The 26,558-nt window shown below is 35.7% G+C and overlaps 1 protein-coding gene across 5 annotated transcripts in view; it reads left to right on the forward strand.

Annotated features, from left to right (window-relative positions):
* SERPINE2 (serpin family E member 2) overlaps positions 1 to 26,160 on the forward strand; it is a 71,287-nt gene extending 45,127 nt beyond the window's left edge. For all 5 annotated transcript variants that reach the window (XM_074298594.1, XM_074298595.1, XM_074298593.1 and 2 more), the window contains 7 exons: positions 3,086 to 3,313; positions 8,722 to 8,919; positions 19,145 to 19,343; positions 20,084 to 20,184; positions 22,084 to 22,170; positions 23,995 to 24,078; positions 25,376 to 26,160. In XM_074298594.1, coding sequence (XP_074154695.1) covers positions 3,086 to 3,313; positions 8,722 to 8,919; positions 19,145 to 19,343; positions 20,084 to 20,184; positions 22,084 to 22,170; positions 23,995 to 24,078; positions 25,376 to 25,413 — 935 coding nt within the window. In that variant the 3' untranslated portion in view covers positions 25,414 to 26,160. The remainder of the gene's footprint in view (positions 1 to 3,085; positions 3,314 to 8,721; positions 8,920 to 19,144; positions 19,344 to 20,083; positions 20,185 to 22,083; positions 22,171 to 23,994; positions 24,079 to 25,375) is intronic.
* Positions 26,161 to 26,558: the final 398 nt, after the last annotated feature.

Below are 26,558 nucleotides of genomic sequence, written 5' to 3' on the forward strand. Positions count from 1 at the left end.
CTTAGTGCTTAGCACAATGGCTGGAACATAGTAGGTACTTGTTCCTTTATTCTTGAAGAGAATGCAATTGAAATGGATTTAAGTGAGGGAGGACCATACAAAGTCATCCATCTCACTTTCTCCTCCAGAGTCATCTTAGTCCAGTGGCAAAACCTAGATCAGGATGACTGTGGATGGATTGTTTATTGGATTGGAATATCACTATTTTCCCTCACAGTCAGTAAGTAGTAGGCCCATTTTAAAAATAAGGAAATGAGGCTCAGAAATTTATATTATTTTCCCAGAGCTAGGAAAAAGATTCAACCTCACTGCACTTTCTTTAAAGAAGGAAAAATGAGAATTTAATAAAATAATGAATGTCAAATACTTTGTAAATCTTTAAGAGCTGTACAGATATCATTTATGACAAATAGGCAGAAGTCTATCCCACCATAGCAAGTCCAGGGTGGTGTGCCCAATTTCCAAACATCTAAAAACTAAGAAAGGGAATTAAAAAGCTAAGCCCTGGAGTTGGTATTGGGGGGAGATAACAACCTGGGGTTGCTGTAACTTCCCAGGCTTGCTAGGTCTTGCTTTCCTGTGTCATCAGCTCTCTGTGTGGGATTATGGAAGTATTTCTGGACTCCATTGCATCATGCAAGGCTTCCTCTTGTGGGCTTTTTCTTCAGAACAATTATATTCTCTCTAAAAACATTGGCTACAAGATTTATTATTTCATAGTTAAGTGAATTGCTTGCAAAAATGATGACTAGTAACTTCTAGAGGGTAAGCCCACACTTGTAGACTCTATAAAAAGAGTATTTATTAAAAAAAAAAAAAACCCACACATATAAATCCAACCAGTGGCACTTTCAAATACACTGATGTTTTTGGCCTTTTGATGAGTTATCTCTACCCCTCACCTATCTTCTCTGGTCCTCTCTTCATCTCTATTCAAAACAAACCAAAACAAAAAGAGTAGCATTGGTATTGAAATCTGGCTAAATGGTACAAAATTCAGTCTGGAAAAAGAATAATTGATTGAGTACATCCTCAGCTTTTGGCACTCTAGGACAAAATGGTTGAGTTGTCTCTGGGGAGGAAGGGCTAAGGTAGGACTGGTTTATTGAGCATTAAGAATAAGAAAGCAGTGAAAAGGTTATTGGCTCTGGAGTTAAGAGGATCTGGGGTCAAAACTTCCCTCTGGCACTTTCTGAATGATCAGAGAAAGTCATTTGGCTTCCCTGGGCTTCAGTTAACTTTTCTGCAAAACGAGGGAATTGCCTCTCAGCTCATTATCAGTGATCCTTATTACATATTTATATGGCATTTCTCTTAAGTTTATGATTTCATCTGTGTAAGGGAGTCCTAATGAGGAAAATGTTTTCACCAATGCAAATCAGCACTTCCCCTTAGTCTTGCCTAGGGACATTGATTTTTTTTTCTCTAGATTTGACCAGTAAACCTTAAAGTATCATGTGAAAGGAGAGAATTGATCTCAAAGTCAGGAAGACCTGATATTAACAATTTCAGGGAAAGAAGGATCTGCAGGAAGTGTAAGGTCTGTAGGTGTTACCTAACCCTAGCGTCCCCTCTACATAGCAGAATGTTCTGCTACAGTAAATGTTCATTGAATGAATTTCTAATAAACATTTATCGAATGAATATTTTGTCAAAGGTGAACAATGTACCTGATGTTTGAAGTTGACCCTGCTCTATTGAGTCTTTTTTTGAAGAAAACTGAAATAACAGGAGAAAGTCAAGATCTTAACTCTTAATTGACACAGTAGTTTCCTGGTTGTCTTGTTTCATATTAAAAGCATTTTAAACACCTGTGATAGATCTTTGCTGGATTAATAATTAAAGCTTTTCCACTTTAGTAACATTCAATAACAACAATAATGGCAGCTTTTCTGTAACATGTTAAGTTTTGCAAAAGACTGTACATTATTTTTATCTCAGTTATTCAACAGCAGTCATTAAAATGCCACCTGTGCTAAATGTGGTGCTGATGCTAAAGATCCAAAGACAAAGGTAAAATAGCCCTGCCTTTAAGGAGTACTCGCCACTATTTTGAAAACTTTCTTATAGATCTGATGAACAGACAGGCAAGAATTAGCACACCTTGGAAATTCCAGTGGTCCTGCATTTTTTATCTTCTTTCTAGCAAGTCCCAAGGGTCCTCTCCACACCATGATAGTGCACTGGAGGAGAACTGAGTGGAGGTCTCTCATCATTAATCCTTTTAGAATTAAGTAGGATGTTTAGTTATTTACAATAAAAGTTCATAGTCAGTGTTGTACAATGGAAAGAATGCTGGCCAATGAGATCAGAGGATCTGGATTCAAAACCTGGCTGTCTCACTTAGCTTCCAATTGTAAAACAAAAGGAATGGACTAAATTCCCTTCCAGCTTGAGAATCTATGAACTGTGTCTTTATATATGTCTATTGAACCCTAGACTCATAGAAGCATGGTCTGTTGTTACTGATAACTTCAAGGGTGTAAGATACATTGGTACTCTTTGACTAAAAAGTAATGTTAAAGAGTATGAAAATGAAACAACAACAAAATCAAATCTATTCCTTTAATATGTGAGAACCAAAAGGAACCTTCAAACCCATCTCCTTTTATCTGCTTATTATAAGGATAGGTGAAGAGTTGAGCATGAAGTGTTGTATTCCCACATACTTCCATAGTTGAACTGCAATGAGCGGGGATGCATTTTGGATCAGGATATTAGCCAATTTGACTTTGACCTTAAAGTTGAACTAACTTCTCTAGGAAAAAATTGTTGATCGTGAAGGTGATGTCAATATATCAAAGATGTCAGAGCCAATTCTACCTTATATTAATAAATTTATATGCCTTGTGACTTTGCCTTTGCTCTGTATCAGATTTAAATTCCCAACAGTTCCTAGGTTGTTATCTGACTTCCATTTTTAAGAGAGGACTCACTCGTGTAGACAACTAAGACAATAGAATCAGCACCCTGCTCTGCAACCATTCGATAAAGAATGTTCTTATTCCCCATAAGTTACAAGATAAAGGTCTCTTTTTTATTTTCTTTGAAATTAATTTGCTGCATTCTCCCATCTCTCCCACAGGATTTGGGAAAGTTTTAAAGAAGATCAACAAGGCCGTCGTCTCCAAGAAGAATAAAGACATTGTCACAGTGGCTAATGCTATATTTGCAAAAAATGGCTTTAAAATGGAAGTGCCTTTTGTTACAAGGAACAAAGATGTGTTTCAGTGTGAGGTCCGGAATTTGAACTTTGAAGATAAAGCCTCTGCTGCTGATTCCATCAATCTCTGGGTTAAAAATGAAACTAGAGGTGAGCATTTGTGCACCCTAAAAAATACTTAGGATGATACACAGTAGATGAATGATGAGATCTCAAGATATATTCTGAACACCCAACTGGATTGTCCCACTCACCCCTCTGTAAGGGAAAACCTTATTAATCCAGCTACTGCTAAATTGGAATTTGGAATCATTTGAACAGCCATTTATTTTCATAGGCAGCTGCCCCAAATCTTCTCTTCTCATTAATAACATCCTCAATTCCTTCAGCAGATCCCCATATCACTTGATTATTGTTCCTTCTGGCTTTACTGGGCATGTTCTGGTTTTCATTGCCCTTCCTAAACACCCAGAACTGAACATGGGATTACACATGGTCTGAAAAGCATCAAATACACTGTGTGTCTATAACTTCCCTCATTCTAGACACTGTTTCTATTCATGGAATTTTGGTTAACACACTGTTGACCCATGAACTTTCAGAATAGTAAGGTGTCTAGATTTGTTCCCAGTAGTTTAATCATTTCTCCTTTGTATTTACTTGTGCAGTTTAAAACCCTAAGTATTAAGTTCTGTCTTATTAGAGTCATACCATCTTTCTTATCTTGTTTATAACTGATTAACCATTCCTGGATAAAGGAGATTATGGAAAGTCTTCTTGTACCAGATAGGGTTTTAGTTGGGATTATAAGATTGATAAGCATTTTTGTCAGTAAACTGAACTCAGAAATCAATAGCATGACTAATATAATAGGCAAATGACAGAACCTAATAGCATTCCACTATATCAGAGATTGACACTGATCCCTGAATCACCTCCAGCTTTTCAGTCAGGCCCTAGTTTACCTACCTGTATTAGCATCCGGCCCCTTCTTGTCCACAGTGATATTATGAAATGCCTCACTGAAATCCAGGTATACTATCTCTTGTAGAAGGCTAGGAGAAAACCAGACTTTTAGCAAATCTATTTGAAAATATGAATGAGTCTGTTATGACTTGTTCTTGGTGAGCTCAGTTCATATTGATCAAGCTTCTTTTTCTTTAACCACTTTGCCATGAATGAAAGTCAAACTTATCTATCTATAATTTGAAGCTCTCCCCTTTTTGAAAATTAGTATTTCATTTTCCAGTCTCCAATGCTTTGATGCTTTTTCCTTCCTTCATATTTCCCTCCCTAAAAAAAAAAATCAGTGGAGTGACAGAATTATAGATTTAGGTAGAAGGTTTAGCAGTCAGATGCACAAATTTTTTGGTACTTTAGGATGCAATTTTTATCTGAATTAGATGACTTGAATTTAAAAAATTTAAATCTATCAAGCTAAATAGTCTCTTCCTTATCTGGCAACCAAATTATCTGTGAATTAGACTTTTAGTGAGTTAGGAGGGAGGGATATCTACCCAAAGCATGTGAAGACTTCTCCTGGAAAATGGGAAGATAGAACCATTTGTTTCAATTTGTTTTGGAGCGCTTAGAGCTTGGTCAAACATCAAAGACACCAAGATCAGCCCATGCAGTAGTCTTGACTTTTATCCTGTCACTGGACTTCAATGATCAGGAAGAGGGACTGAGGCTGATGATTTTGGGCAATTCTGCCTTAAATTCAATTCATAAACAAGCCAAGACATCATCCTGTGATGTCATTGATCTCCTTTGAAAATGAAGGACAAGCAACAACCAGTTTCTCATCATCTATGACAGAGTAGATGGCCTTGGAGTTAGGAAGACAGTGAATGAAATGCTGGCCCTGGAGATAATACAGATTGAGAGCTTACACTCTAATGGGGGAACCCAACTCCTAAAGGTACTGATGATTGAGGCAAGGAGGAGAAAGAGTTCTTTCCCTAGAGCCGTACCAAGGAGAGAAACTCTCTGTAGGATGAGCATTGAAGTCTGCTTCCCAAGAAGATGAAGCAAAAATTTACCTATGAGAGCTTACGGGTTGGTTATTAGGGGTAAGGTCAAGAAATTCTAGATACAAATCCTATCTTTGACCTTACCAACTCTATAATCAAGGACAAATCAATACCTCATAAAGCCATCTAGTCCCAAGGTATCCCTTCTGTTGCTTCTTTAACCTTGAGTGGCACTGAAGAAAGGTGAATGCTGAGCCTTGAATTAGGAAGCTCTAAATTTATATCTGGACTCAGACACTTATTAGCTCCAGGATCCTGGGCACATCACTTAACTTCTGTTGCCTCAGTTTCCTCAGCTGTAAAACTGAGGATAACATTATATATTATATATGTATTATACCATAACATGTCACTAATATAATGTTACATAATATAATAGTAATAATATATATTAACACAGGGTTATTGTGAAGATCAAATGAAATAACCTTTATAAAAAGTGCTTAGTTCAGGGCCTGGCATATAGTAGGTGTTATATAAATGCTTATTCCCCAGAAAATCCATTGATTTTGAGGTGGAGCCTAGACTCATCCAGGCTTCAAGACATGCTGGATGATCCAGGGCAAGTCACTTTTTATATTTGTAAATCTTATTTGCTTCTTCTGTAAAATAGTATCAGTCAAGATAGCTTCTTTAAAGTCTTCCAAGAATTTAAAGTCTTTAAAGATTTATTTAAAATCTAACAAGCTTTTTGTACATAGCATAGAGAGACATTTTCATATTTTTTATTTTGTTTTTTAATTTTCTTTTAATGGTATATTATTTTTCCAATTATAAGTAGAGATGGTCTTCAACATTCATTTTTATAAGATTTTGAATTCCAAATTTTTCTCCCTCACTTCTTTACCTCCCCCACTTCCCCAAGACAGCAAGCAATGTGATATAGGTTATATATGTACAATCAGTTTTTAACATTCCCATATGAGTCATGTTGGGAAAGAAAAGTCAGATTAAAAGTGAAAAACCACAAGAAAGAAAAACCACTACCACAAAAAAGTGAAAATACTATGCTTCAATCCACATTCGGTCTCCATAGTTTTCTCTCTGGATGCAAATGACATTTTCCATCCAAAGTCCATTGGAATTGCCTTGAATCACTATATTGCTGTGAAGACCTAAGTTTATCATAGTTGATCATCATACATTTTTGCTGTTGCTGTGTTTAATGTTCCTCTGGTTCTGCTCATTTCCCTCAGTATCAGTTCATGTAAATCTTTCCAGGTTTGTCTAAAATCAGCCTATTCATCATTTCTTATATAATAATAATATTCCATTTCATTCATTTAGTAGGACCTTAATAAATAATGCTTAAATTGCTAAAGTTCCAACTTCCTTCTTGGGTTTGGTTTTGTTTCTTTCAGCCTCATAGCATTGAACACTAGAATTCTGCCACCAATATTCCTTAGGTCCATGATATTCTGCTCCTAATAGGATCTAGAGCCATTGTAGCTGGCTTTGAGATTCTGAAATTTTTATATACATACATTATATATATGTATGTACATCTATGTATGTGTGTATGAGTGTATATATATTTTAAATTTGGATTATACAATCAATCCTCAATTCAGGAGCACAGAAATTTTTAACTAGACTTCATTTTCCTATAGAATTATTTATGTAAATGGTGAAAGCCTCTTACCAGCTTGCAAAAACTGATTTTTTCCCATAAAATAAATGAAATACTATATAATAAGAAATGGTAGAAAACGGGATCACTCTGTTCTATTAACTATAAATATATTTATATATTTAAATGGGTTTTCATCCTTTGTTATCCAAAGTAACTTTGCATGAAGAGCCTGGACCCAAGCCTTGGCCCAAGCAGCTGAGCCAGGAGCTAGCTGATTCTGCCCATTACCTAATCACCAAAACATACTATAGAAGGGGATGGGTGTGGGGGCACCTTGACCCTGGAAGGAAGTGACTTCCATTCCCATAATATCAACCACCCCTTAAGAGACTGTGTATGAGCTGCTTGGACTCAAGTGCTATTTAAAGTTGCATTGGGAATGCCCTTTTATTTAAAGACATGACAACAATGAAACTGTTTCACAGGGGCACAAAGCCCTGTGCACAGTTTGAGAAATTTTAGCAACTTATGTAGATATCACTAAAAATAGTTAATGTAACTTCAGTGATAGGAAAAGCTTCAAGTATTTTTAAATTAAACTTAAAATTTCAAGGACCCTAATCTCTAAGCTTTCCCTATCTCCAGAACAGTAGTAACTAAATGTCAACATGCTACAATTTCATATTTGCTGCTTGGTTTTTAGTGATATCTAGGCAGAAGTCACAGTTGAAAATCTTTAGAGAAGAAGTGAAAGGAATTTTAAAAACTGGTTTTAACCAGAGTTCACATATTTTCATAGAAACTGGTCTCCTGTGGAGAGACGGGGTTTGATGCTTTTTATGATTTTTAGTAGGTGATGTAGGCCATTTTCAACACCTCGAGGTTGGAAGACTGGGAACCAGGAAACCTGAATTCTAGAGTTAGCTCTTTCATTTTGTGCTGCTTTTTTTTCTGGGCCTCTGTTTCCTTGCGTATCAAATGAAAAAGTCAGTTTAGATCAAGGTTCTCTATGTATACGTTTCAAGAGAGTCTGTGAACTTAGATGGGGAAAAATACATATATCTCAATTCTCACCAATTGCAATTTAATACTTTCCTCCAGTAAAGACATTCTGAGAAAGGGTCCATCCATCCATGAGTTTCACCAGACTGCCAAAGGGGTCCAAGGGATTTGTATATGTGGGACTGCTATTATGTTCTAAAAAATGATGAAGGGGGTGGTTTTAGAAAAACTTGAGCAGGCTTGAAGAGATACAAAAGGGAGTGAGCAGAATCATGAGAACAATTTATACAATAACAACAATACTGTAAAGACAGACAATAGAACCAACCACACATTTCCAAAGGACTTAAAATGAAACTTATTGTCTCCAAATAGAGAGGTAAATTCAGCATGCAGATTAAAATGTTTAGATAGCTGTAGAGATAGATAATGTATGCTGAGAGAGAGAGAGAGAGAAAGAAATATATTTATTTTGGGGCATGTCTAATGTGGAAATTTGTTTTGCTTAACAATGTATTAAGTGTATATGTATATCTTGCTTTGTTTTCATGTTTGCTAAATGAGCAATATGAAAGAAAGAATTCAAAACTATAAATAAAATTTTTTTTTAAAGGAGAGGAATGTCCATGTTACAAAGTAAGTTTAAAGTACCATTGGACTAGAAAAATGAATTGCAGAATGTTGTGATGCTCAGAATATGGGACTTAGAATAGAGAGATCTGGAGTTCAAGTCTTGCCTCAGATATTTAGTTTGCATGAAGCTCTGAGTTCTATATCTTCAAAAGGGGAGGAGAATTAGACTCAGTGGCTTCAAAGGTCCCTTGGACCTTCAATCTATGATCTTTTGAACTCCCAGTCCTGCTCCTATTCTCTCTAAATCCCTTCTTGCCTTCTCATCAGTAGACCACATAGAGTTGATCTCTCACTGCATTTTCCTTTTGATTTTATAGGAATGATTGACAACCTCATCTCCTCAGATCTTATTGATGGCATGCTCACCAAGCTGGTGCTTGTCAATGCGATATATTTCAAGGGCTTGTGGAAATCACGATTTCAACCTGAAAACACAAAGAAACGCACGTTTGTGGCAGGTGATGGGAAGTCTTACCAAGTACCAATGTTGGCTCAGCTCGCAGTGTTCCGATGTGGTAAGCTCCCACGCAAGTGCCCAGAATTCAAAAAAAAAAAAAAAAAGAGAGACTTTTGTAAAAATCTGTTGTGTGGGGCAAGGTCTAGTACATATGAACAGTGGTTGTTTTTCCTTTTTTTTAATTAATTTTATTTTTTTCAAGTAAAAATAAAAAGCTTAGAGGTGAGGAGACTCTTCCCCTAAAAAATAATGTCATAATGTTACCAGGTATTCATTTAAAACCTTTAGAGCTTAGTAAAACCTGTAATAACTTACCATTCCTTGAAAGCCCATAAGATAACTTCCATAGCCCAAAAGTGTAGGTGATGTTAACAGGCTGTTTCAATTATCTGAGGGCTAGCCATGGCTTAATTTAGGGATGCTCATTGCCATAAATCTGGCCTGTAGATGGTGAGGTTTTTAGCCACATAAGTAGCTATAAAAGCCATCTCGGAGAAATTACAGTCTTTATCCTTAGGAAGATTTGCCATGATTATAAAATCATAGATCCATGGGTCTTTTAAAGGAAATGTGATATAATGGTTAGAGAACAGACCAGGTCACATACTCCCCAGGAAGTCCTACAACCTTTGAGCACTCAGTATTTGAGTATCAAACCCAAATACAATACAAATCCCTAGGAGATACATAGTGACCAAGAAAACCAAAAATTAACACTATCTATGCAGTATTACATTTTAATTTATTTTGTTATAATTTCACAATGACATTGTAGTCTGAGTTACCTAAGCTGCATTTACCCAGAGCTTCACACTTCAGCTATAGTCAACTCTCTGAAAGGAGAAGGTGCTATCGATTGTTAAAGGGAGTTTTTTCCTCTTGGGAGTTCTCTATAATGATGAAATCACAGATCTAGTCCCTATGAAGGATCAGGTGAATTTTCCTATTAATGACTTAATTTCCTGTTAATGACTTAAAGACCTCTGTGCTCATTATAATAGCATGAATGAATTAAGTCCATCTTTCTCTTTCTTTATTTCTTTTTTATCCTTTTTTATATTTTAAACTATATCACCTCTATAATCTGATGAACTCCAGTGGCTCCCTATTGCTAAATACAAGATTTTCTGTTTGGTTCCTCACCTGCTCCCTTCCTACCTTTCCAGTCTCCTGTGATAACTTCTCCCTTCCACCTGGTAATTCAGTGGCAGTTGTGTCTTTGCACATTCATCTGTCTCTAAGCATTTTCTCTGTCTGCCTCCCAATTCTGGAACACTCTGCTTCTTCATCTCTGCCTTTCCCAAAACCTTAATCTTCCCTCTAAGATTACCCCAAAATTATCCTGTAGAGACTTTATTTGTCCATGATTGTTCCTCATGCTCTCCTCTTCTCTTTAGACTGTGAGTTCCTTGCAATGGCTGTTTTTTGCCTTTCTTTGTAGCTCTAGGGCTTAATAAGTACCTGTCACATAGAAAGTGCTTAAAAAATGGAGTTGACTGAAACACTTGGGAACCAATTTAAATTAGTAGTGATTACTGCTTGAAAATGTTGCAATTTATGACTTGAACCTAAACTTGTACATTTGATTTTCAATATTACATTTTCATAAATCTAGAGACAATTAAACTTCAACACTTAAATTCTCCAATTAATCTATGGCAGTCTTCTCAATGCAATTATTTCTATATGGCTCCCATCTGTGTACACTGTACCTCAAATCTTCTGAATATACCAAGGACAGTTTTTACCTTTTTTTTTTTTATGGCAGATCTTGTCATTATTAACCCATAGTGAAACTGTGAGCTGTTCCATTAGTTATCCCTAATAAACCTTAACATAGCTGTGTAACTTAGAAGAGACAATCTATTTGAGATTGGTAGTCTCTTACTACCAGTATACCTCTTGGAAGGACGGTAGTCTCATAAAACTTTTGCTTATTCAAGAAAGTATTTTTTGAGCTCCTGACATGTTTATAGCATGTCTTTGGGGCTATTGAAATACCAGAGAGAATAGCAGTTGGATTTCTCTAAATAAATTTGTCTTAAAATTAGGCTGTTTGAAAGCAAAGGGAGGGATGGGTATCTTAGTATCTTTCTCCACAAACCAACAGCATTAGCTCAATATAACTACTTGTCATTACCCTTAGTTTTTACATTATTTATAGTGATCTTACCAAGATAATAGAACATATATATTTACCAGTTTTTAACATAGGTCTGTCATAAGTACTTTTTGGTACCAGGCATGGAGCCAAGTTGCTATTTGCAAAGCTCTTTTAGGTAATCTTCACCATGTTATCTGGAGAAGGGAGTGCACGTGTTATATTTGTGAATCTCTACTAGAAATTTGGGAAATTATGTCATGCTCAATTACAATTAAATCATGGTTAACATTGTTAAAACAATACTCTAATCATTAGAAGTTGAAAAAATTGCCAAATTCTCCCATTCCTTTCTAGCATGTAATTTTTAATAGAATGAATTATTTGTTGTTGTTTGTACTTCATTCTGGAAGAGCAACATGACTTCAGGGAAGTGCTGCCATGACATGTAAGTACACTGGATTTAAGTGAGAGAGGGCCGTGCAAGGTCAATAAAGAGAGAATTGTTTCTAAAAATTCAATTCCCTGTCAAGCTTAATAATCATTTATTAAGTATCTATTATATGTAAGTTACTGGGGCAGAAAGGCAAAAGCAACATATTTTTTTTTCCTATCTCCAAGAAGCTTATCTTCTATTGGGGGTTGAATGAATGCAATATTTACATAAGGAAGTTTATATTGAGTAATTTTTAAGAGGTAAAGAATGCTAATAAGAGTCAGTAAAGGCTTGTGTAGAGAGGTGACTCCTGAGCCATTCTTTGAAGGTAGCTAACGATTCTTCAAGACACAAAGTTAAAAGACATGGACCCACATGTAAAAAGACAGAAAAAGGAAGTAGAGGGTCATGTACTAAAAATAGCTGTTCTTTCAATTTGACTGGAACAAAAGAGATCTATCAAATAATACTGGAAAAGGAGATGAGAACTAGACTTAAACATTTTGAAAAGTTTAAACTGAGACCTACCCCAAAACAGAGTAAAATAAACTGGGATCTAATTACTTTTATGCCCTGTTGAGTTCGATAAGTTATTTCCTCAAATGCATTAGGCCCATTTTTTGTTAACTGAACAGATTTTCCTATAGCCACATTATATTGATGTATTGATCCAGGAGCTAAACAAATATAATAGTTTATAAGAATTACCATAGGCTCCTCTGTTCCTAGCAAATACTTATGCCTGTGACAAGAGCTAGAACCATTTGTCCAATCTGTCCAAGTGAAAATCATGATCCAGATTTGGGCAGGCCAGGTCACCATTATGTGAGTTTTATCTAGACAGATTTCAAATTTCTTGGACTATCAGTTTTGACAATGTAAATTTTCTTATCTGGGTGGGTTTTTCTCAAGTCTTATTTTAGAAAAAAGAAATTGATCATGCCATTCAATGAACTCCCTAAGAAAAAATCTTCAGGGTCAGATGGATTTATAAGTGAATTCCACATATTTTAAAAGTCCTATAGTTTTCCTCATTCCTTTTATTTCTGACCTTTTTGTAATTTTCAGAAATATTGGAATATGCACCAGAAATAAATTCTCCATGGGAACTTAAACCCGTGGGACACTTAACACTGATGGTCCAAGTTTGAAATATAGCTATGGCAAATTTGGCACTTAGCACTGTATGTGACACATAGTAAGCACTTAATAAAGTTTTTTGATTGATTGAAAATCATAGTTTTGTAGTACCATAGATTTAGAGTTAAAAGGACCTTAGAGGCTATTGATTGAACCTCATGATTTTACAGATGAAGAAACTGAGGTTAAGTAATTTTCCTAAGATCATATCATTTTATATATATATATATATATATATATATATATATATGTATGTATGTATATATGTATATATACATATTTATATATATATATATATATATATATTTGAAACATTCTATTTTGGAGAGACAACTAGATATTGCAGCAGATATAGCACTGGGCTTGGAATTAGGAAGACTCATCTTCATGAATTTAAATCCAACCTCAAACATTAAACCCTGTTTTCTTCAGTTTCTTCATCTATAAAGTGAACTGGAGAAGGAAATGGCAAGCCACTCTAATATCTTTGTCAAGAAAACCCCAAAAGGGGTCACAAAGAGTCAGACAGTACTAAAAGAAAAACTACACAAAAAAAAAAAAAACTATTTTAAGAGAGACCCTAACCATGCTTCTTCTCAATAATGTCTCCCCACCACCTTCCCCATTCCCCTTTATATGTTGTCTTCCCCCATTGGAATAATAATTCTGATTAACACAATGACCAACCAAAATTCCAAAGGATTCATGATAAAACATGCTCTCTACCTCCAGATAAAGAAGTGATGAGCTCAATACAGATTACTTTTTTTTTTCTTTCTTGCAACATAGCTAATGGAGAACTTGTTTTGTGTGACTGCATATTTGTAATGAGTTTTATTTTTCTTTCCTCCTCATTGATTGGGAGATGAAAAGGGAAAGGAAGAAAATTCAGAACCAGAAAGAAAATCAAAATGAATTTTTAAAACAGAATAGAAATTCCTTTGAGAGTAGGAGCTTGCTTCGCTGGCTTATATTTACTGCAAAAGCCAAGTACGATACATGATGCATAATAAACACTTAATGTTCTTGTAGTACTAACAAAGTGTTTGCCACATAGTAGGCATTTTACTAAATGAGATGTCTAAAGAAATGCATATCACACAAGCCAGTGATGTAGATTCAGGATGCAGATGGATTTTCACCTTGTTAATATGATATCTAGATTGGCTTCTTCTGATGAATTGGTATTTTTAATTTTTTTAAATAAATCTTGGAAGCCATATTTAGTTCCTACTATTAACATATACATTTACAACATTGCACTGTACACCATAAAGTAAATTCTTGATAGTCCAAGGAGGACGTTTGCCAGTTGTGATGAGAATTGATATGTGTAAAGAACCTCATGAGCTAGTTTCCTATGTAAAATCTTTATAAAATTATTTATTTGAAAAGAAAGAAAACTGCATAAACTCAAAAATGTTCCTTTATTTGGACTAGGAAAGAGTTTGGGATTTTTGTTTGTTTTTCAGAAAGGATGTAAATGCCTTTTTTATATTTTCTCTTTGGGAACTAAGGATAGAAATGAAGTATAATTGAGTGAGCTTCCCCATAAAACCACATGCTGTGATACATAAAGGCTCTCTAAGCATCCATGGTCTTTTTTGACATTTTTTCATTTCTTAATTTCTTATTTTTCATTCAAATTTTATAGGTTTTATTTCCTTCGAGCAAAAATGTTTGCCTTCCCATTGTTTTTCTTTGCAAGCTATCAAGTGAGATTTGATAGCATCCCCAAAATCTTCTAATTAGGAAAGATATTGAGTGTCCTTCAATATCCAAGAATGTGGAACAAAGTACATAGAATTTTAGAACTGGGACATATCTTGGTGGGGAAAGAACTTTTGTGTTCTGCCAAGAGGCTGCCTATACTCCCTTCTGCTCCTGATTCATTGTTTTATGAAAACAATAACTTTCAGCTGCCGCAGGTGTGATTTTTTTTGGTCACTGAATTATCTTGTGTTTAGAATACTACTTCAAGAAATGAAGTTATAGTCAATAAGATTAGGTTTCTAGAAAATTTCCATAGAATCACACAATGAATTATTCCTGTCTTTTAAAAAGTGATGAAAGGATATAATTTCATTTCTGAAAAAATAATCTTTTCTTTTCTTTTTTCCCCAGAGGGAAACTTTTAGTTTATCTCCTTCTCCTCAAGCCTACTCCAATATCCACTTTATCAATTTTCTAGCATGTATCTTAATGACCACTGAAAAATTTGTGATTTAGAACATGAAAATACAAGATTATATGGGAGATAGGCTAAGAAATGGTCATTGGCTATGTGTAAAGACTGGGCATTGATTGATATAAATAGAAATCAATAAATCACATATATAATCTCCATATAGAGAGCTGCTTTTATGTTTGTACATATTCAGGATGCATCCCTTGTTGTTGATACTGTTTTATTCACAGTCATAAATTTAGACCTAGAATGGACTTTTTTAGCCATCTTTTCCAATCCCCACAAATAATAGATGAGTAAACTCAAAAAGAAATGAATTGACTTGCAAAAGACCACATATATTTTATCCCTGATCCCACATAAATTTTATCCCTGACCTACATCTCTCTCTATTAATGACTTAATCCTACTGATTTTTCAAAAAAGTGATTTGTTAGGGGGAAAAATTGCTCCAGTTTTCTAAATAGCCTTAAAGGTTTTTCAAATTTCCAGTGAAATCACAGGGACTCAAAAAGCAAATTTCTGGCAATATTAAGACTGAGAGGATTATCATTCCTCTCCAAGGGATGATAAAAAAAAAAACCAACTAATAGTCTTTATTTTGCCTCTAACAATTCAACTCATTTTCTTGAGAATGTTTAAAGTCTAAAGCTAGAAGGGGGGATAGAAAATCCCTCTATCTTTTGTACTCAAGCAACCAAAGGACTGAATCACTCATATCCTGAGAGTTATTATGTATCTCTGAGTAGTGGCCGAGTGTGCTGGGGCAGCTGAGTGGCCTTGTTGTCTGAATGCCGTGGATAGAGGGAACACCATGTTCCAAAAGGTTACACTAATATGCTTGTCTAAATATTTCCTCATTAAAGAGACACTGGTGTCATGCATTCCACTAGCTGGACTAATTCTATTGCATTTTCTGGTCCAAGATGTTCTTTGCACAACAGAGCCCCCTGTGTCCATTTATGTTTTTGATAGGTAGATTTTATGGCAGACAGGATTCCAGAGTCCTGTGGAAGAGGGCAGACAGACATTCCCAACAAAATGTTGCCCCAAAAGATAGGAATTAGGTCAAGTATCATCTTTTACAAAAGACCTTTCCCAATCTCCCCAGAAGCTAATGCCTTCTCTGCTAAAATTACTACTTTCCATCTGCTCTCTCTTATGTAGACCTGTGTAAATGTGTATTTTCTCAGCCATTAAAATATTGAGGGAAAGATTTTTTTCAGTATTTTCTTTATATCTCTAGTACTTAGTGAAGTGCCTGACAACATGTTTTGTTGTTCAATCATTTCAATTCTGTCTGATTCTTCATGATCTCATTTGGATATTTCTTAGCAAAGATCCTGGAATATTTGCCCTTTCTTTCTCCAGTTCATCTCCAAATGAGAAAACTGAGACAAATAGGGTTAAGTGACTTGCTCAAAGTCACACAGCTAGTTAAGTGTAGAAGAAGGGCAGATTTGAATTTGGATCTTCTTGACCCCAGACCTGACACTCTTTCCACTGCACTATCCAGATGTCTAATATAGTAAACTCCTTATAAATACTTCTTGATTGATAGACCAGAGTTCTGGTTTCCAGGGGGCAAAAGCTAATTTCCTTCTAATATATTGATTCATCTTTTTAAAGATAGTAAAACCCTTCAAGCTGCTCATACCTCTATTTTCACTACAACCCATCTCTTAGAATATTGTATTCTTCTTGGATCTAATGTCCCAAGCTTATTAGGTAGTGAGAACGGTTTACTTTTTAAAGTAGAATCTGGTGATTTCATCTACACAGGGGAATTTTTAGTGACTTGTACTCCGACTTACTGAGCCTTAAGAGTTGCTTGGGGTCCTGAGAGGCTATTTGCCATGAATTGCCATAGTCAAATTATCAGAGGCAGAGATTGAACTTGGGTCTTTGTGACTGATACTAGCTTTCTACCAACAATATTACACTTCTTCTAATGTTAGTCTAGTTTGGAGAGATGGGGGAACACTGGACTTGAGGTCAAGAATTTTGGCTCTGCAGCTTACTATCTATGATCTTGAGCTAGTCATCACCTCTAGCTGCTTGTTGGAGGAAAGTGCTCTACAAATGTACTTTGATATGTCAGAATGTTGATGAATCTGTCATTTCATTGATGTGATCCATCCATCAGTGAACCTCCTTGTTGGGTCTGTTGACATGGGCAGGGTAACAGCTGGACATGTACTCTTCATCAGTCATCCCTTGCTCTTTCTACATGACTGGACCATGGACTGTTTCTAATTATTTAGATTTCTGGCATCCTTTATACTACCCCCTTTATACAGTTCTTCACTAGCTGTTTGTTTTACCCTCTGAACACCTACAGTACAATTGTTAAATGAGGGCTACCTCACTACATCCATTTTAACGAAACCTAATTGCATGAGTCCTAGGAGTTTTCAAAATGAGAAATCTGATCAGTTTTCCTCTGCCTATTTAGATTCCTACCTTTGTCTGGAAAAGCCTCTCCAAAACAGTAATTATGGTGTTATGTAGTATTCACACTCGGAAAAAACGGGGGGAGGACTCACACTTCAGTTTGACATCAATAAATATGGAATATTATCCATCAGTGAATATATATTTACTGGCACCTAGAGTGCAGCACTTAGAACTTGGTCAGACATCAAAGACACTAAGGTCATCCACTGCATCCCAGGTCACCACCAGTTTTCTTGATTTTTGTCCTGTTACTGGACTTTGAAGACTCAGGAACAGACAGAGGCTGATGACTTGGTATAACTCTTTCAAGAAACATTCCCCCTGCAGAAGTAGTCATAATTCATACAAGATGGTGGAGTTTTTTTCATCATCAGGTTCTCTGATTTAACTTTTAATTCACTTTGACCGGCCTTCAGACTAAAGCAGTAATATCAAACTCAAGGCTCCCCAGAGTCCCATAATGATTTAGAAAACTTATATGAATGTTATCAATATTCATTTGTATTTTATTTATTCTGTTAAAAATCTACCAATTACTTTTTTATCTGGTTTGGATTTCACTCAAGAGTGTTGTCTCAAGCTAGGAATCTGACACTTCTGCTCTAAAGCATACTATTGGTATGGTGAATATGTTTTTAACAGTGTCTCAGGGCAATTTATTCAGTGTTTCATATATTAAATCTATCTATTGAATGGACTAACAAAAAATTGCCCAGAGATGTATAGATCCTGATGCATTTCTCCATTACTCTTTGGTTGAAACTACAACTTTAATCTTTCATGATTAAGTATGAATAAGTAAAAAGCATTTAGTGAACACTTATTATGTGCTGAGTATACAAAGAGAAAAGTCAGACAGTTCCAATTCTTAAGGAACTCAGGTTCTAGTAAGAGAGACTGCACATATAGAAGGTTTCAACTGTAAGTCAGCGGGAGATTGTGGTATTTCATGGCTTGTTTTTTTTTTCTTTTTCTTTCTCATGTCTTTTTCCCTTTCAATCTGATTTTTCTTGTGCAGCATGATACATGAAAATATGTTTAGAAGAGTTGTATATGTTTAACCTATATCACATTACTTGCTGTCTTGGGGGAGAGGGAGAAAAATTTGGAACACATGGTTTTGCAAAGGTGAATGTTGAAAACTATCTTTGTATATATTTGGGAAAATAAAGTACTAATTAAAAAGAAAAAGAAAAAGATGCTCTTTCACTTCAAGGAGAAATTTGAGGGAAGGGAGCACCACTAAAAGCACTGCACAGTTCTCCAAAGACATTCCAATCTATCCTATCCCTCCCCATGTTAAAGCAAAGCACATTATCCAAATTGTATCTACTGAAAGACCAGCTCAGTAGGTAGTTATATACACGTGTACTGCATCCACTGATGGACCAGCTCTAGAGGTTATATATAAATTTCTGTCAGAGTGTTTTGTATCTTTATGGATTTCAAATGCATTTACTAGGATAGCTGCAGAAATGAATGAAAGATGTTCCTTATTATACTCCTGTTCCTACCCTCTGGCAAATAGCATGACCTCAAGGCAGCCTTAATTCTTCCTTTTTTCATAATTGATCCCCACTTAATGCAAAGTCCAGAATTGAAAGTATTTCCAAAAACAAGGTCTCTGCCCTTGCATTTCAGCTGAAATCCACACCAGGGCTAATGCAGTGATAGTGAAACATAATAGCTATATTATTCAGACCTCCTTTTAAATTAGAAGAAATGTAAAGCTGCATGGGAAATGAAGATGTAATTATACTTGGCCTTGTTCCTCCAAGAGAGGAACTATGGAGAGGAAATGTCAACCTGAATTGTTCTCTTGCCCTGGAGGATATGCTAGTGTACATTTTGTTGCTTTCTGTTGGCACCCGTTGCACTTGGGAGGAGGACAATCTGTGAATTTTCTAGGAAACCTTGGAGGCTGTACTGAAGCTGACTCTGATTTCTTTTTCCCTGTGTAGGGTCAGCAAGCACGCCTAATGATTTATGGTACAATTTTATTGAGCTGCCGTACCACGGAGAAAGCATCAGCATGTTGATTGCCCTGCCTACGGAGAGCACCACCCCACTCTCTGCCATCATCCCTCACATCAGCACCAAGACAATACAGAGCTGGATGACTAACATGGTACCAAAGAGAGTGCAACTGATTCTGCCCAAGTAAGTAGCACTTTGGACCACAGATAAAGGTTAATTGGATGGAAGTACTCCACAGACATTTGTTGCAATCAATTTGGGTGCCAAATGGAGCTCTTAAATGGGCTGACCACCATAGTAAGTACGATCTGGGAGAAAGGGCATCTAACACACTGAGAGTCTCGTGGCTCGGTTCTAGTCATAGAGCTGCCATTTTTTGGTTATGTGACTTTAAACAAGTCATTTGTATCCATTCCTCATTCACAAAATGAGAGACTCCTGAACTCCGAAGTCACCTCCAACTCTATACCATTGGATTGTGAGTCCCAAGCTCCATTTTGGGATGCTAAGAATATATTTCTTCCCTGCAAGAAGTTAGGCTAGGCTCCTGAGCCTAATAATCACTCACATTTACAGAAGTAGAAGCCTTCATTCCAGGTCACACATTTCCCATCTGAATTAGAGAAAAATAAAGGGGATACTTTGGGAGTCTCTCTCTCTTCCCCTCCCCTTAGTAGGACAAAGAGGGACACTGAGCTTTTCCTCTCTAGCTTCCTTTTTATTTGTTTAGGTTGTCTGTAACACCATTATTAGGGATTGCTTCTATTTGCTTGATATTTAAATTTGGGGTTTAAGAATCAAGGTACCAATTTAAATTCCTATTTTTAAAATTTGCCACTGGGTACTAACCTCTTCCTAGGTTGTTTCTTTGTTGAATTCTAATAGTACATGTTTGTTCCTCTGATTTCTTTTTTTTATACCAGATTCACAGCAGCAGCAAAACTTGATCTGAAGGAGTCCCTGAAAGCTCTTGGCATTACTGACATGTTTGATTCATCGAAGGCAAATTTTGCAAAAATAACAAGTATGTTTGACAAGTTTTGTTCCTAAATAAGCTTGTACTTTCATCTGGGAGTAGGGATATCATGGCACTAGTGAATAGGATAGAGGTCTGGGCTTTTGGATTCAAATCCCACCTCTGAGAATTGCTGGCTGTGTGATCTAATCAAGTTAGGTATGTACCTTCTGACTGAGAAGAGAGAAGGAATTCTCATCTGAGAATAATAGACCTTTCATATTCATTTGGGGGAAGCAGCCAGAATTTAGCATGTATTGCAACTCTCAATGACCACTTCAAATTTTAATTTTTTTGCTATAGACATCACAAAATGGTCCAATTGGATATTGAAGATAATGATAATCTATCTATACCTGATTAAACTTGTCACAATTTATTTTTAAATCTTCAGAAGACTTTCATTTCATAAAGTAGGCATTCTAAAACATTTGAATCACTTTTAAATTCTTTCCAGTATCTGAAAGCTTTGAGTTATTTTTGGCCTTTTCAGATGCTCAAGTGTGAGGTTGGTAACTATAGGGTTAGCCTGAATTCAGAAGTTCAGATATATTTATATCTGTGAATTTGAAATGAGATCTCAAAGATGAGCTTGATTATAGTTTGTTTTGAATTGAGAGAAGGATGTTTCCTTTGCAAATACTTTTAGGATTTATAGGTTTGAAATTACATTTATCACATCTCACTTTCTATAATTTTCCCCCCAATGTAATATTTCAAAGATGTGATCTCAGTATGTATGTGTATATACAAATATATCTATATATATATATATACATATATATAGATATGTTATCTTTTAAAGTTTTGAATTTGTTCTTTTCCATTTTGGGAAGTGAAAATATCTAGACACTTTGCATAATACACTCATACAAATTCATTCCTGTTAAAGGTTAAGAATTCAACCAATTACCATTGATTCATCAATCAGGATACAGCTTTGGATATTCTTTCCCCCCTCACCCCAATTATTTATTCCTAACAGGTGACAAATATGCTTACATGGGTATGGCAGCGCACTTTAATGAGGATGCTGTACCTATGATTTTGTCATCCTTTGGTGTGAAATGGATGCTGATAATGGTGGGAATACTATGCAAAGAGCTCCCTTGTGAGATGCCTTTAGACTCTTACAGAAGCATTGAGGTACAGAGGGAAGAGTGATATCATGTTTAGAGTCAGAGAATCAGATTTAATTTCCTGTTCCTACTTCTTACAGTCTGTGTGACCTTGGACAAGACAATTAACCTCACCTCATCTGCAAAATGAGGTTGGATTAGATAATCTCCAATATTTTTTAGTTCAGAATTTATGCTCCTATGATCTATGGAGCATTAATCACCTCCATATGAGAGATTTAAGGTCAGTGACTTCTCCTATATGATCTTCCATCTCATTAAGCTATTTCTTTAGCCCTCAGTATTCTCATCTGTAAATCTGAGAGGGCTGTGTTAGGTGATCATTAAGGTCCCTTCAAGTTCATGGAACTGTTGCATAATTCAGTTATCTGAGGTGACCCTAAAACAACAAGCTTCAGTCATTGGCTAACCAGATCACTTTCCATGCCATCAAGAATAATGATAATAGTTAGCATTTATATAGTGTCTGCTATGTACCAGGCACTGTGCAAATATTACTTCATTTGAGTCTCCAGGAAGTCTAAGAGATAGATATTATTATCCCCATTTACAGATGAGTAAATTTAAGGAGACATAAGATTAAGTATCTTGCCCAGAACCCCACAACTAGTAATGTCAGAGACTGCATTTGAACTCGGTTCTCCAGATCTAACATTCTATCCGTTGAGTCACCTGGTGGTCAGTTAGAACAATAATTTGCATGGGTTTTGTTCACATTAGGCTAAATGTGTGACTTAAAATTCAATCTTACTTTGTTTTGCCTGAACAGGATCAGGAAACCTTCATGTGTCTCACATCATCCAGAAAGCAAAAATTGAAGTGAGCGAAGACGGGACCAAAGCTTCTGCAGCAACAAGTAAGTGCCCAGTGTGGATATTTCCTAGCAGTTTCTCAGAGAGCTCAGTCCTCGTCCAGCTGATTAGCATCAGAGCTCTACTGTTAAGTCCTGTGTTCTTTTGGACTTTTTCCACTTTGGACACTAAGAAAGACCACGCTTCTTTGACCATGATCCCCAGGTAGTAGAACTGCCTCATTCGTAATAGAAAGTAACTTCCCTCTCTATCCAAAGCAAAGAGAAGGATTGATATCTGTCTGATGAATCCCAGATATTTAATTCATACATCAATGACCTGTGTGCAGGGCACCATCTAGGGAAAGTTTGAGATGAGCCACAATCTCTGCCCAGAATTAACAGCCCAGAAATCTGGGGACAGAAACTCAGAGAAAATCATCTAGATAATACCATGGACCTGGAATTAGAAAACGCTGATTCAGCTTTAGCTATACTTGATAGCTTTATTACCTTGGGCAATCAGTTAATCCTTGCTTGCCTCAGTTTCCTCATTTGTAAAATTGGGATGATAATAATAGCACTTACCTCTTAGGGTTGTTGTGGGGATCAAATGAGGTAACATGTAAAGTACTTTGCACACTTTAAAATAGAATATAAATAATAGTTATCATCATTATGATCATTATTCGAGAAAGAAAATTATAAATCTCTCCAAAACTAAGTATATTTGAGTCATTTTTCCAGTACTGATTATCATGATACCAAATTTGAGTAATGTGGGACAAAAATCAGTCAGTCCACTTAATGTGTCCATCTGTCCATCAGTCAATGAGCTTTAATGATTAGAATGTGGGCTCCTTACAAGTAGAAATTATTTCATTTTTATATATGTAATCTCAAACTACCTGGCAATTGATTAAGTACTTATTGCATATCAGATATTCCGCTAGAAATTGAGGACACAAACACAAAGAATGAAATAATCTCTGCTTTCCAGGATACGACACTGCAATGAGGAAAAAAGTACATATAGTCAAGATTATGAAACCTATAAAAATACATGGAATTTTAAAAAACTGAAGCATTTTCCCCCAACTATGCAATATTGCAAGTACAAAGCTCTTTAAATTGCTTTCATTTAACACATTTTTGTTTCTGAAAGCTCTCATTTGGGGCCCTAACCAGGTTGGATGAGCTTCCTTACTCACTTTGTTTTCAGTTATATTTTAAAGGATATTGGTAAAAGAAGGTTAGAAAAGTCTGAAAGCATGCTTTTCCTTTTGTAAATTATTATATTTTAAATGTTATACTATTCAGCGGCTGCTCAGAGAGCACAGCCCTCATCCAGCTGATGAAGCAGGAAGGGAAGAGACACAATAGTGTAAAGCATAATTCTTGTTTTCAATGACCTTACAGATTAGGTTGAAGGAAGACTAGATTTATTCACCCAAAAAAAAATAAATTTACTTGCAATACTATATATCATCTGAATGATATAAAAGAAGCTGCCATAGCGGTCTAGAAAGGTCAGAGAAGACTTCATAGAGGTGGCAGTTTCAGGAAGGCCATAAAGGATAGTTAGCAAATGGACAAAATAAAAGAGCTTGGGGGGGGGGGGGGAAATTATAAATGAAGGAAATGACATTAACAAAGGTATTTCTATGTGTCAAATCATTCCCCCTGACCCATACCAGACAGGGAGTGAGGGGAAGGAGTCTGCTGAGACTATTTAATTATTTAATTTAACTTTAACTAATAATTCTCTAGTAAGAGAAATATTAATTCTGCCCCAGCTCTGTCCCCTCCTACCCCCCTCCCATGTCTTGTTTATATTACTGATATTTTCCTCTTGGTTCCAATACGTTTTCCCCTTTCTTTCTTTCCTAGCTGCCATTCTAATAGCAAGGTCATCACCTCCTTGGTTTATAGTAGACAGACCGTTTTTATTTTTCATTCGACACAATCCTACAGGTAAGTGATTACTACTGATTCTATTATGTACTGAATTTGGGCATTCAAAGAAATGTGTGGGGAACATAGCTCTATCAAGACTTATTGCCTCAGGATTGTTCCACTTAATACTGTAATTACTCTGTGGCAGCAATTACCTAGCTTTTGTATACTACATCAATCAACCGTGAAGAGTTACAGGGTGGCATTTTTAGATCTAGGAAAGTTTTTGGCAGGAGCTCATGTTGGCAGCCTGCTGCCTGGGAATGTGGGACCTTTTACATTTTGGCAGACTCGTAGGTGGGTCTCTTTTGTAATCGTTTAGGACAGACATAATAGCATTTTAAAGGCATGACGGTTAACTGACTGAAACCACCCGGATTTTCCAAAGGCTTAGATGCAGTGGTCAAATTTGGTAGGAAATTTCACATTTTTGCAAAATATCTTTGAATATATTACAACATTCTGACACATACTTAAAAGGTTCATTGATTAGACCTCTGAAGATTTTATTCTCGCATGTCTTTGATATATTGCTACATTGGTCCATACATAAGCTAAGCTCTTAAAATGAAATATCTCTGAAAGGAGAGAGAGAGTATTTAACATATACTTTAACATATTTAACATGTATTGGTCTACCTGCCATCTGGAGGAGGAGGTGGGGGGAAGGAGGGGAAAAATTGGAACAAAAGGTTTTGCTATTGTCAATGCTGAAAAATTGCCCATGCATATATCCTGTAAATAAAAAGCTATCATTAAAAAAAGAAGGAGGGACTAGAGAGAAAAAAAAAATTTAAACAATACAACACAAAGAAAAAAGTTTATTTACCTATGACTGATAAAATTATTTGTAATAAAAAAAATTTTTAAAAGGAGAGAGAGAAATATGGATATATAGAGAGATATAGAGATATTTCTAATATACAAACACAGATAAAATGCTAGATATGTATGTATATACATATATGTATTCATATATACATATATATATTGTAGGTATATGTAAATATATATGTACATATATATATATATAAATCCATACACAGTCTAAGTTCTTAATAAAATGAAATCTCTTAGAAAGAAGATAGATAGAAATATGGGTATAGAGATAGTTCTAATACACACAAATAGATAAAATACTATATATGTATTCATATATACATATATTATAGGTATATATGTAAGTACATACACAAACAAATAAAATGCTATACATGTATGTATTCATATATACATGTTGTATATATTGTAGGTATATGTAAATATATATACATATTTGTAACAGTTTCTTTTTTTCCTATTTTTACTTCCCTAGGTGCCGTTTTATTCATGGGACAAATAAACAAACCCTAAAGAACATGCAAAAAAAATGCAGTTTTTCTTTGAGAAGCAAAGACTCCTTTGCTGTGAAGGAAACACTCCTTGATTACATCTTTAATAGTTCTGTTGAATATTTTTGTACATTACTCTGACTCTGTTCCAAAACTAGGTCTTAGGAAATTTGGCTGGGTTTTTAATAGAGCCTCCACTGTAGAAGCATTGCTGTTCTGGGCTAAGCATCCTAGGGAGAAGAAGGATGGGGATGGTTGAAGCACTGCAAGGAGTGAATAGAAAGGCTTAAGACTTCAAAATGTCTAAAAGATTCTTCAGACTACTGAATGGTTACCTAGGCTAACAAACCTCTTGTATTTACTGTCAGTTTCAGGATTTTAAAAAAGAATTTTTTTTGAAGCCATGGCTTTGGGAGGATTTTAACCAGTGTGACTAAAAATTTTGTGGTAGTGTTGACTTTTTTTCTATGGAAAAAAAAATGTTGAATGCCTTTTTAATTATCTTTTTTTTGCCCCTCAAAGACTTGAAAATAGGCATTTGAGGGACAGAAATAACTGAACTCAGCCTTTTTGTGTGTTTTGTTTTTGTTTTCTCTAATGCATGTATTCACTAAAATAAAGTTTAATGAACCAATGGCATCTTTGCTAGACAAAATTTGCTGTTCTGTGGTGGGTCTGCCCTTGCTGGAGTGTGCTTTTTCCTGGACTTGCATTTTTTGTATTTTGTACAAAGGAAACAATAAAGTGTTTGTAAACAGTGGGGAAAAAATGCTCCTTCAACCCTCATCTCTTCCCCCCCCCCCAAAAAAAATCCTCATGCTTTTTCCTAGCACTGAAATACTTTGATCTGACAGCAAACTATTCCTTCTGAACCTCTGCCCTTACCAAAACAACAGAAAATCCAAACACCTCCAGATCTTTCATGTCCTTTTCCCTACAAGCCTGACAGCTAAATCTTAATTCAAGATTTCAATGCTTCTTTGTTCATTTAGGATTGCCTAGGAGTAGCCTGAAAGATGACCCATTCTGATCTCTACTATGCCCACCACCACCACCACCCCCCAGCCCCAAAAGAGATTAGTTTAAGCTTCCAGCCAAGGGAAGAATCTCTTCCATACTTGCTATATACAAATGGAATTTTTCTTCTTTTTTATATATACGTTGGTA

This window comes from Sminthopsis crassicaudata, chromosome 3, assembly GCF_048593235.1.
Source record: "Sminthopsis crassicaudata isolate SCR6 chromosome 3, ASM4859323v1, whole genome shotgun sequence".
In the NCBI taxonomy this organism is placed as follows: Eukaryota; Metazoa; Chordata; class Mammalia; order Dasyuromorphia; family Dasyuridae; genus Sminthopsis; species Sminthopsis crassicaudata.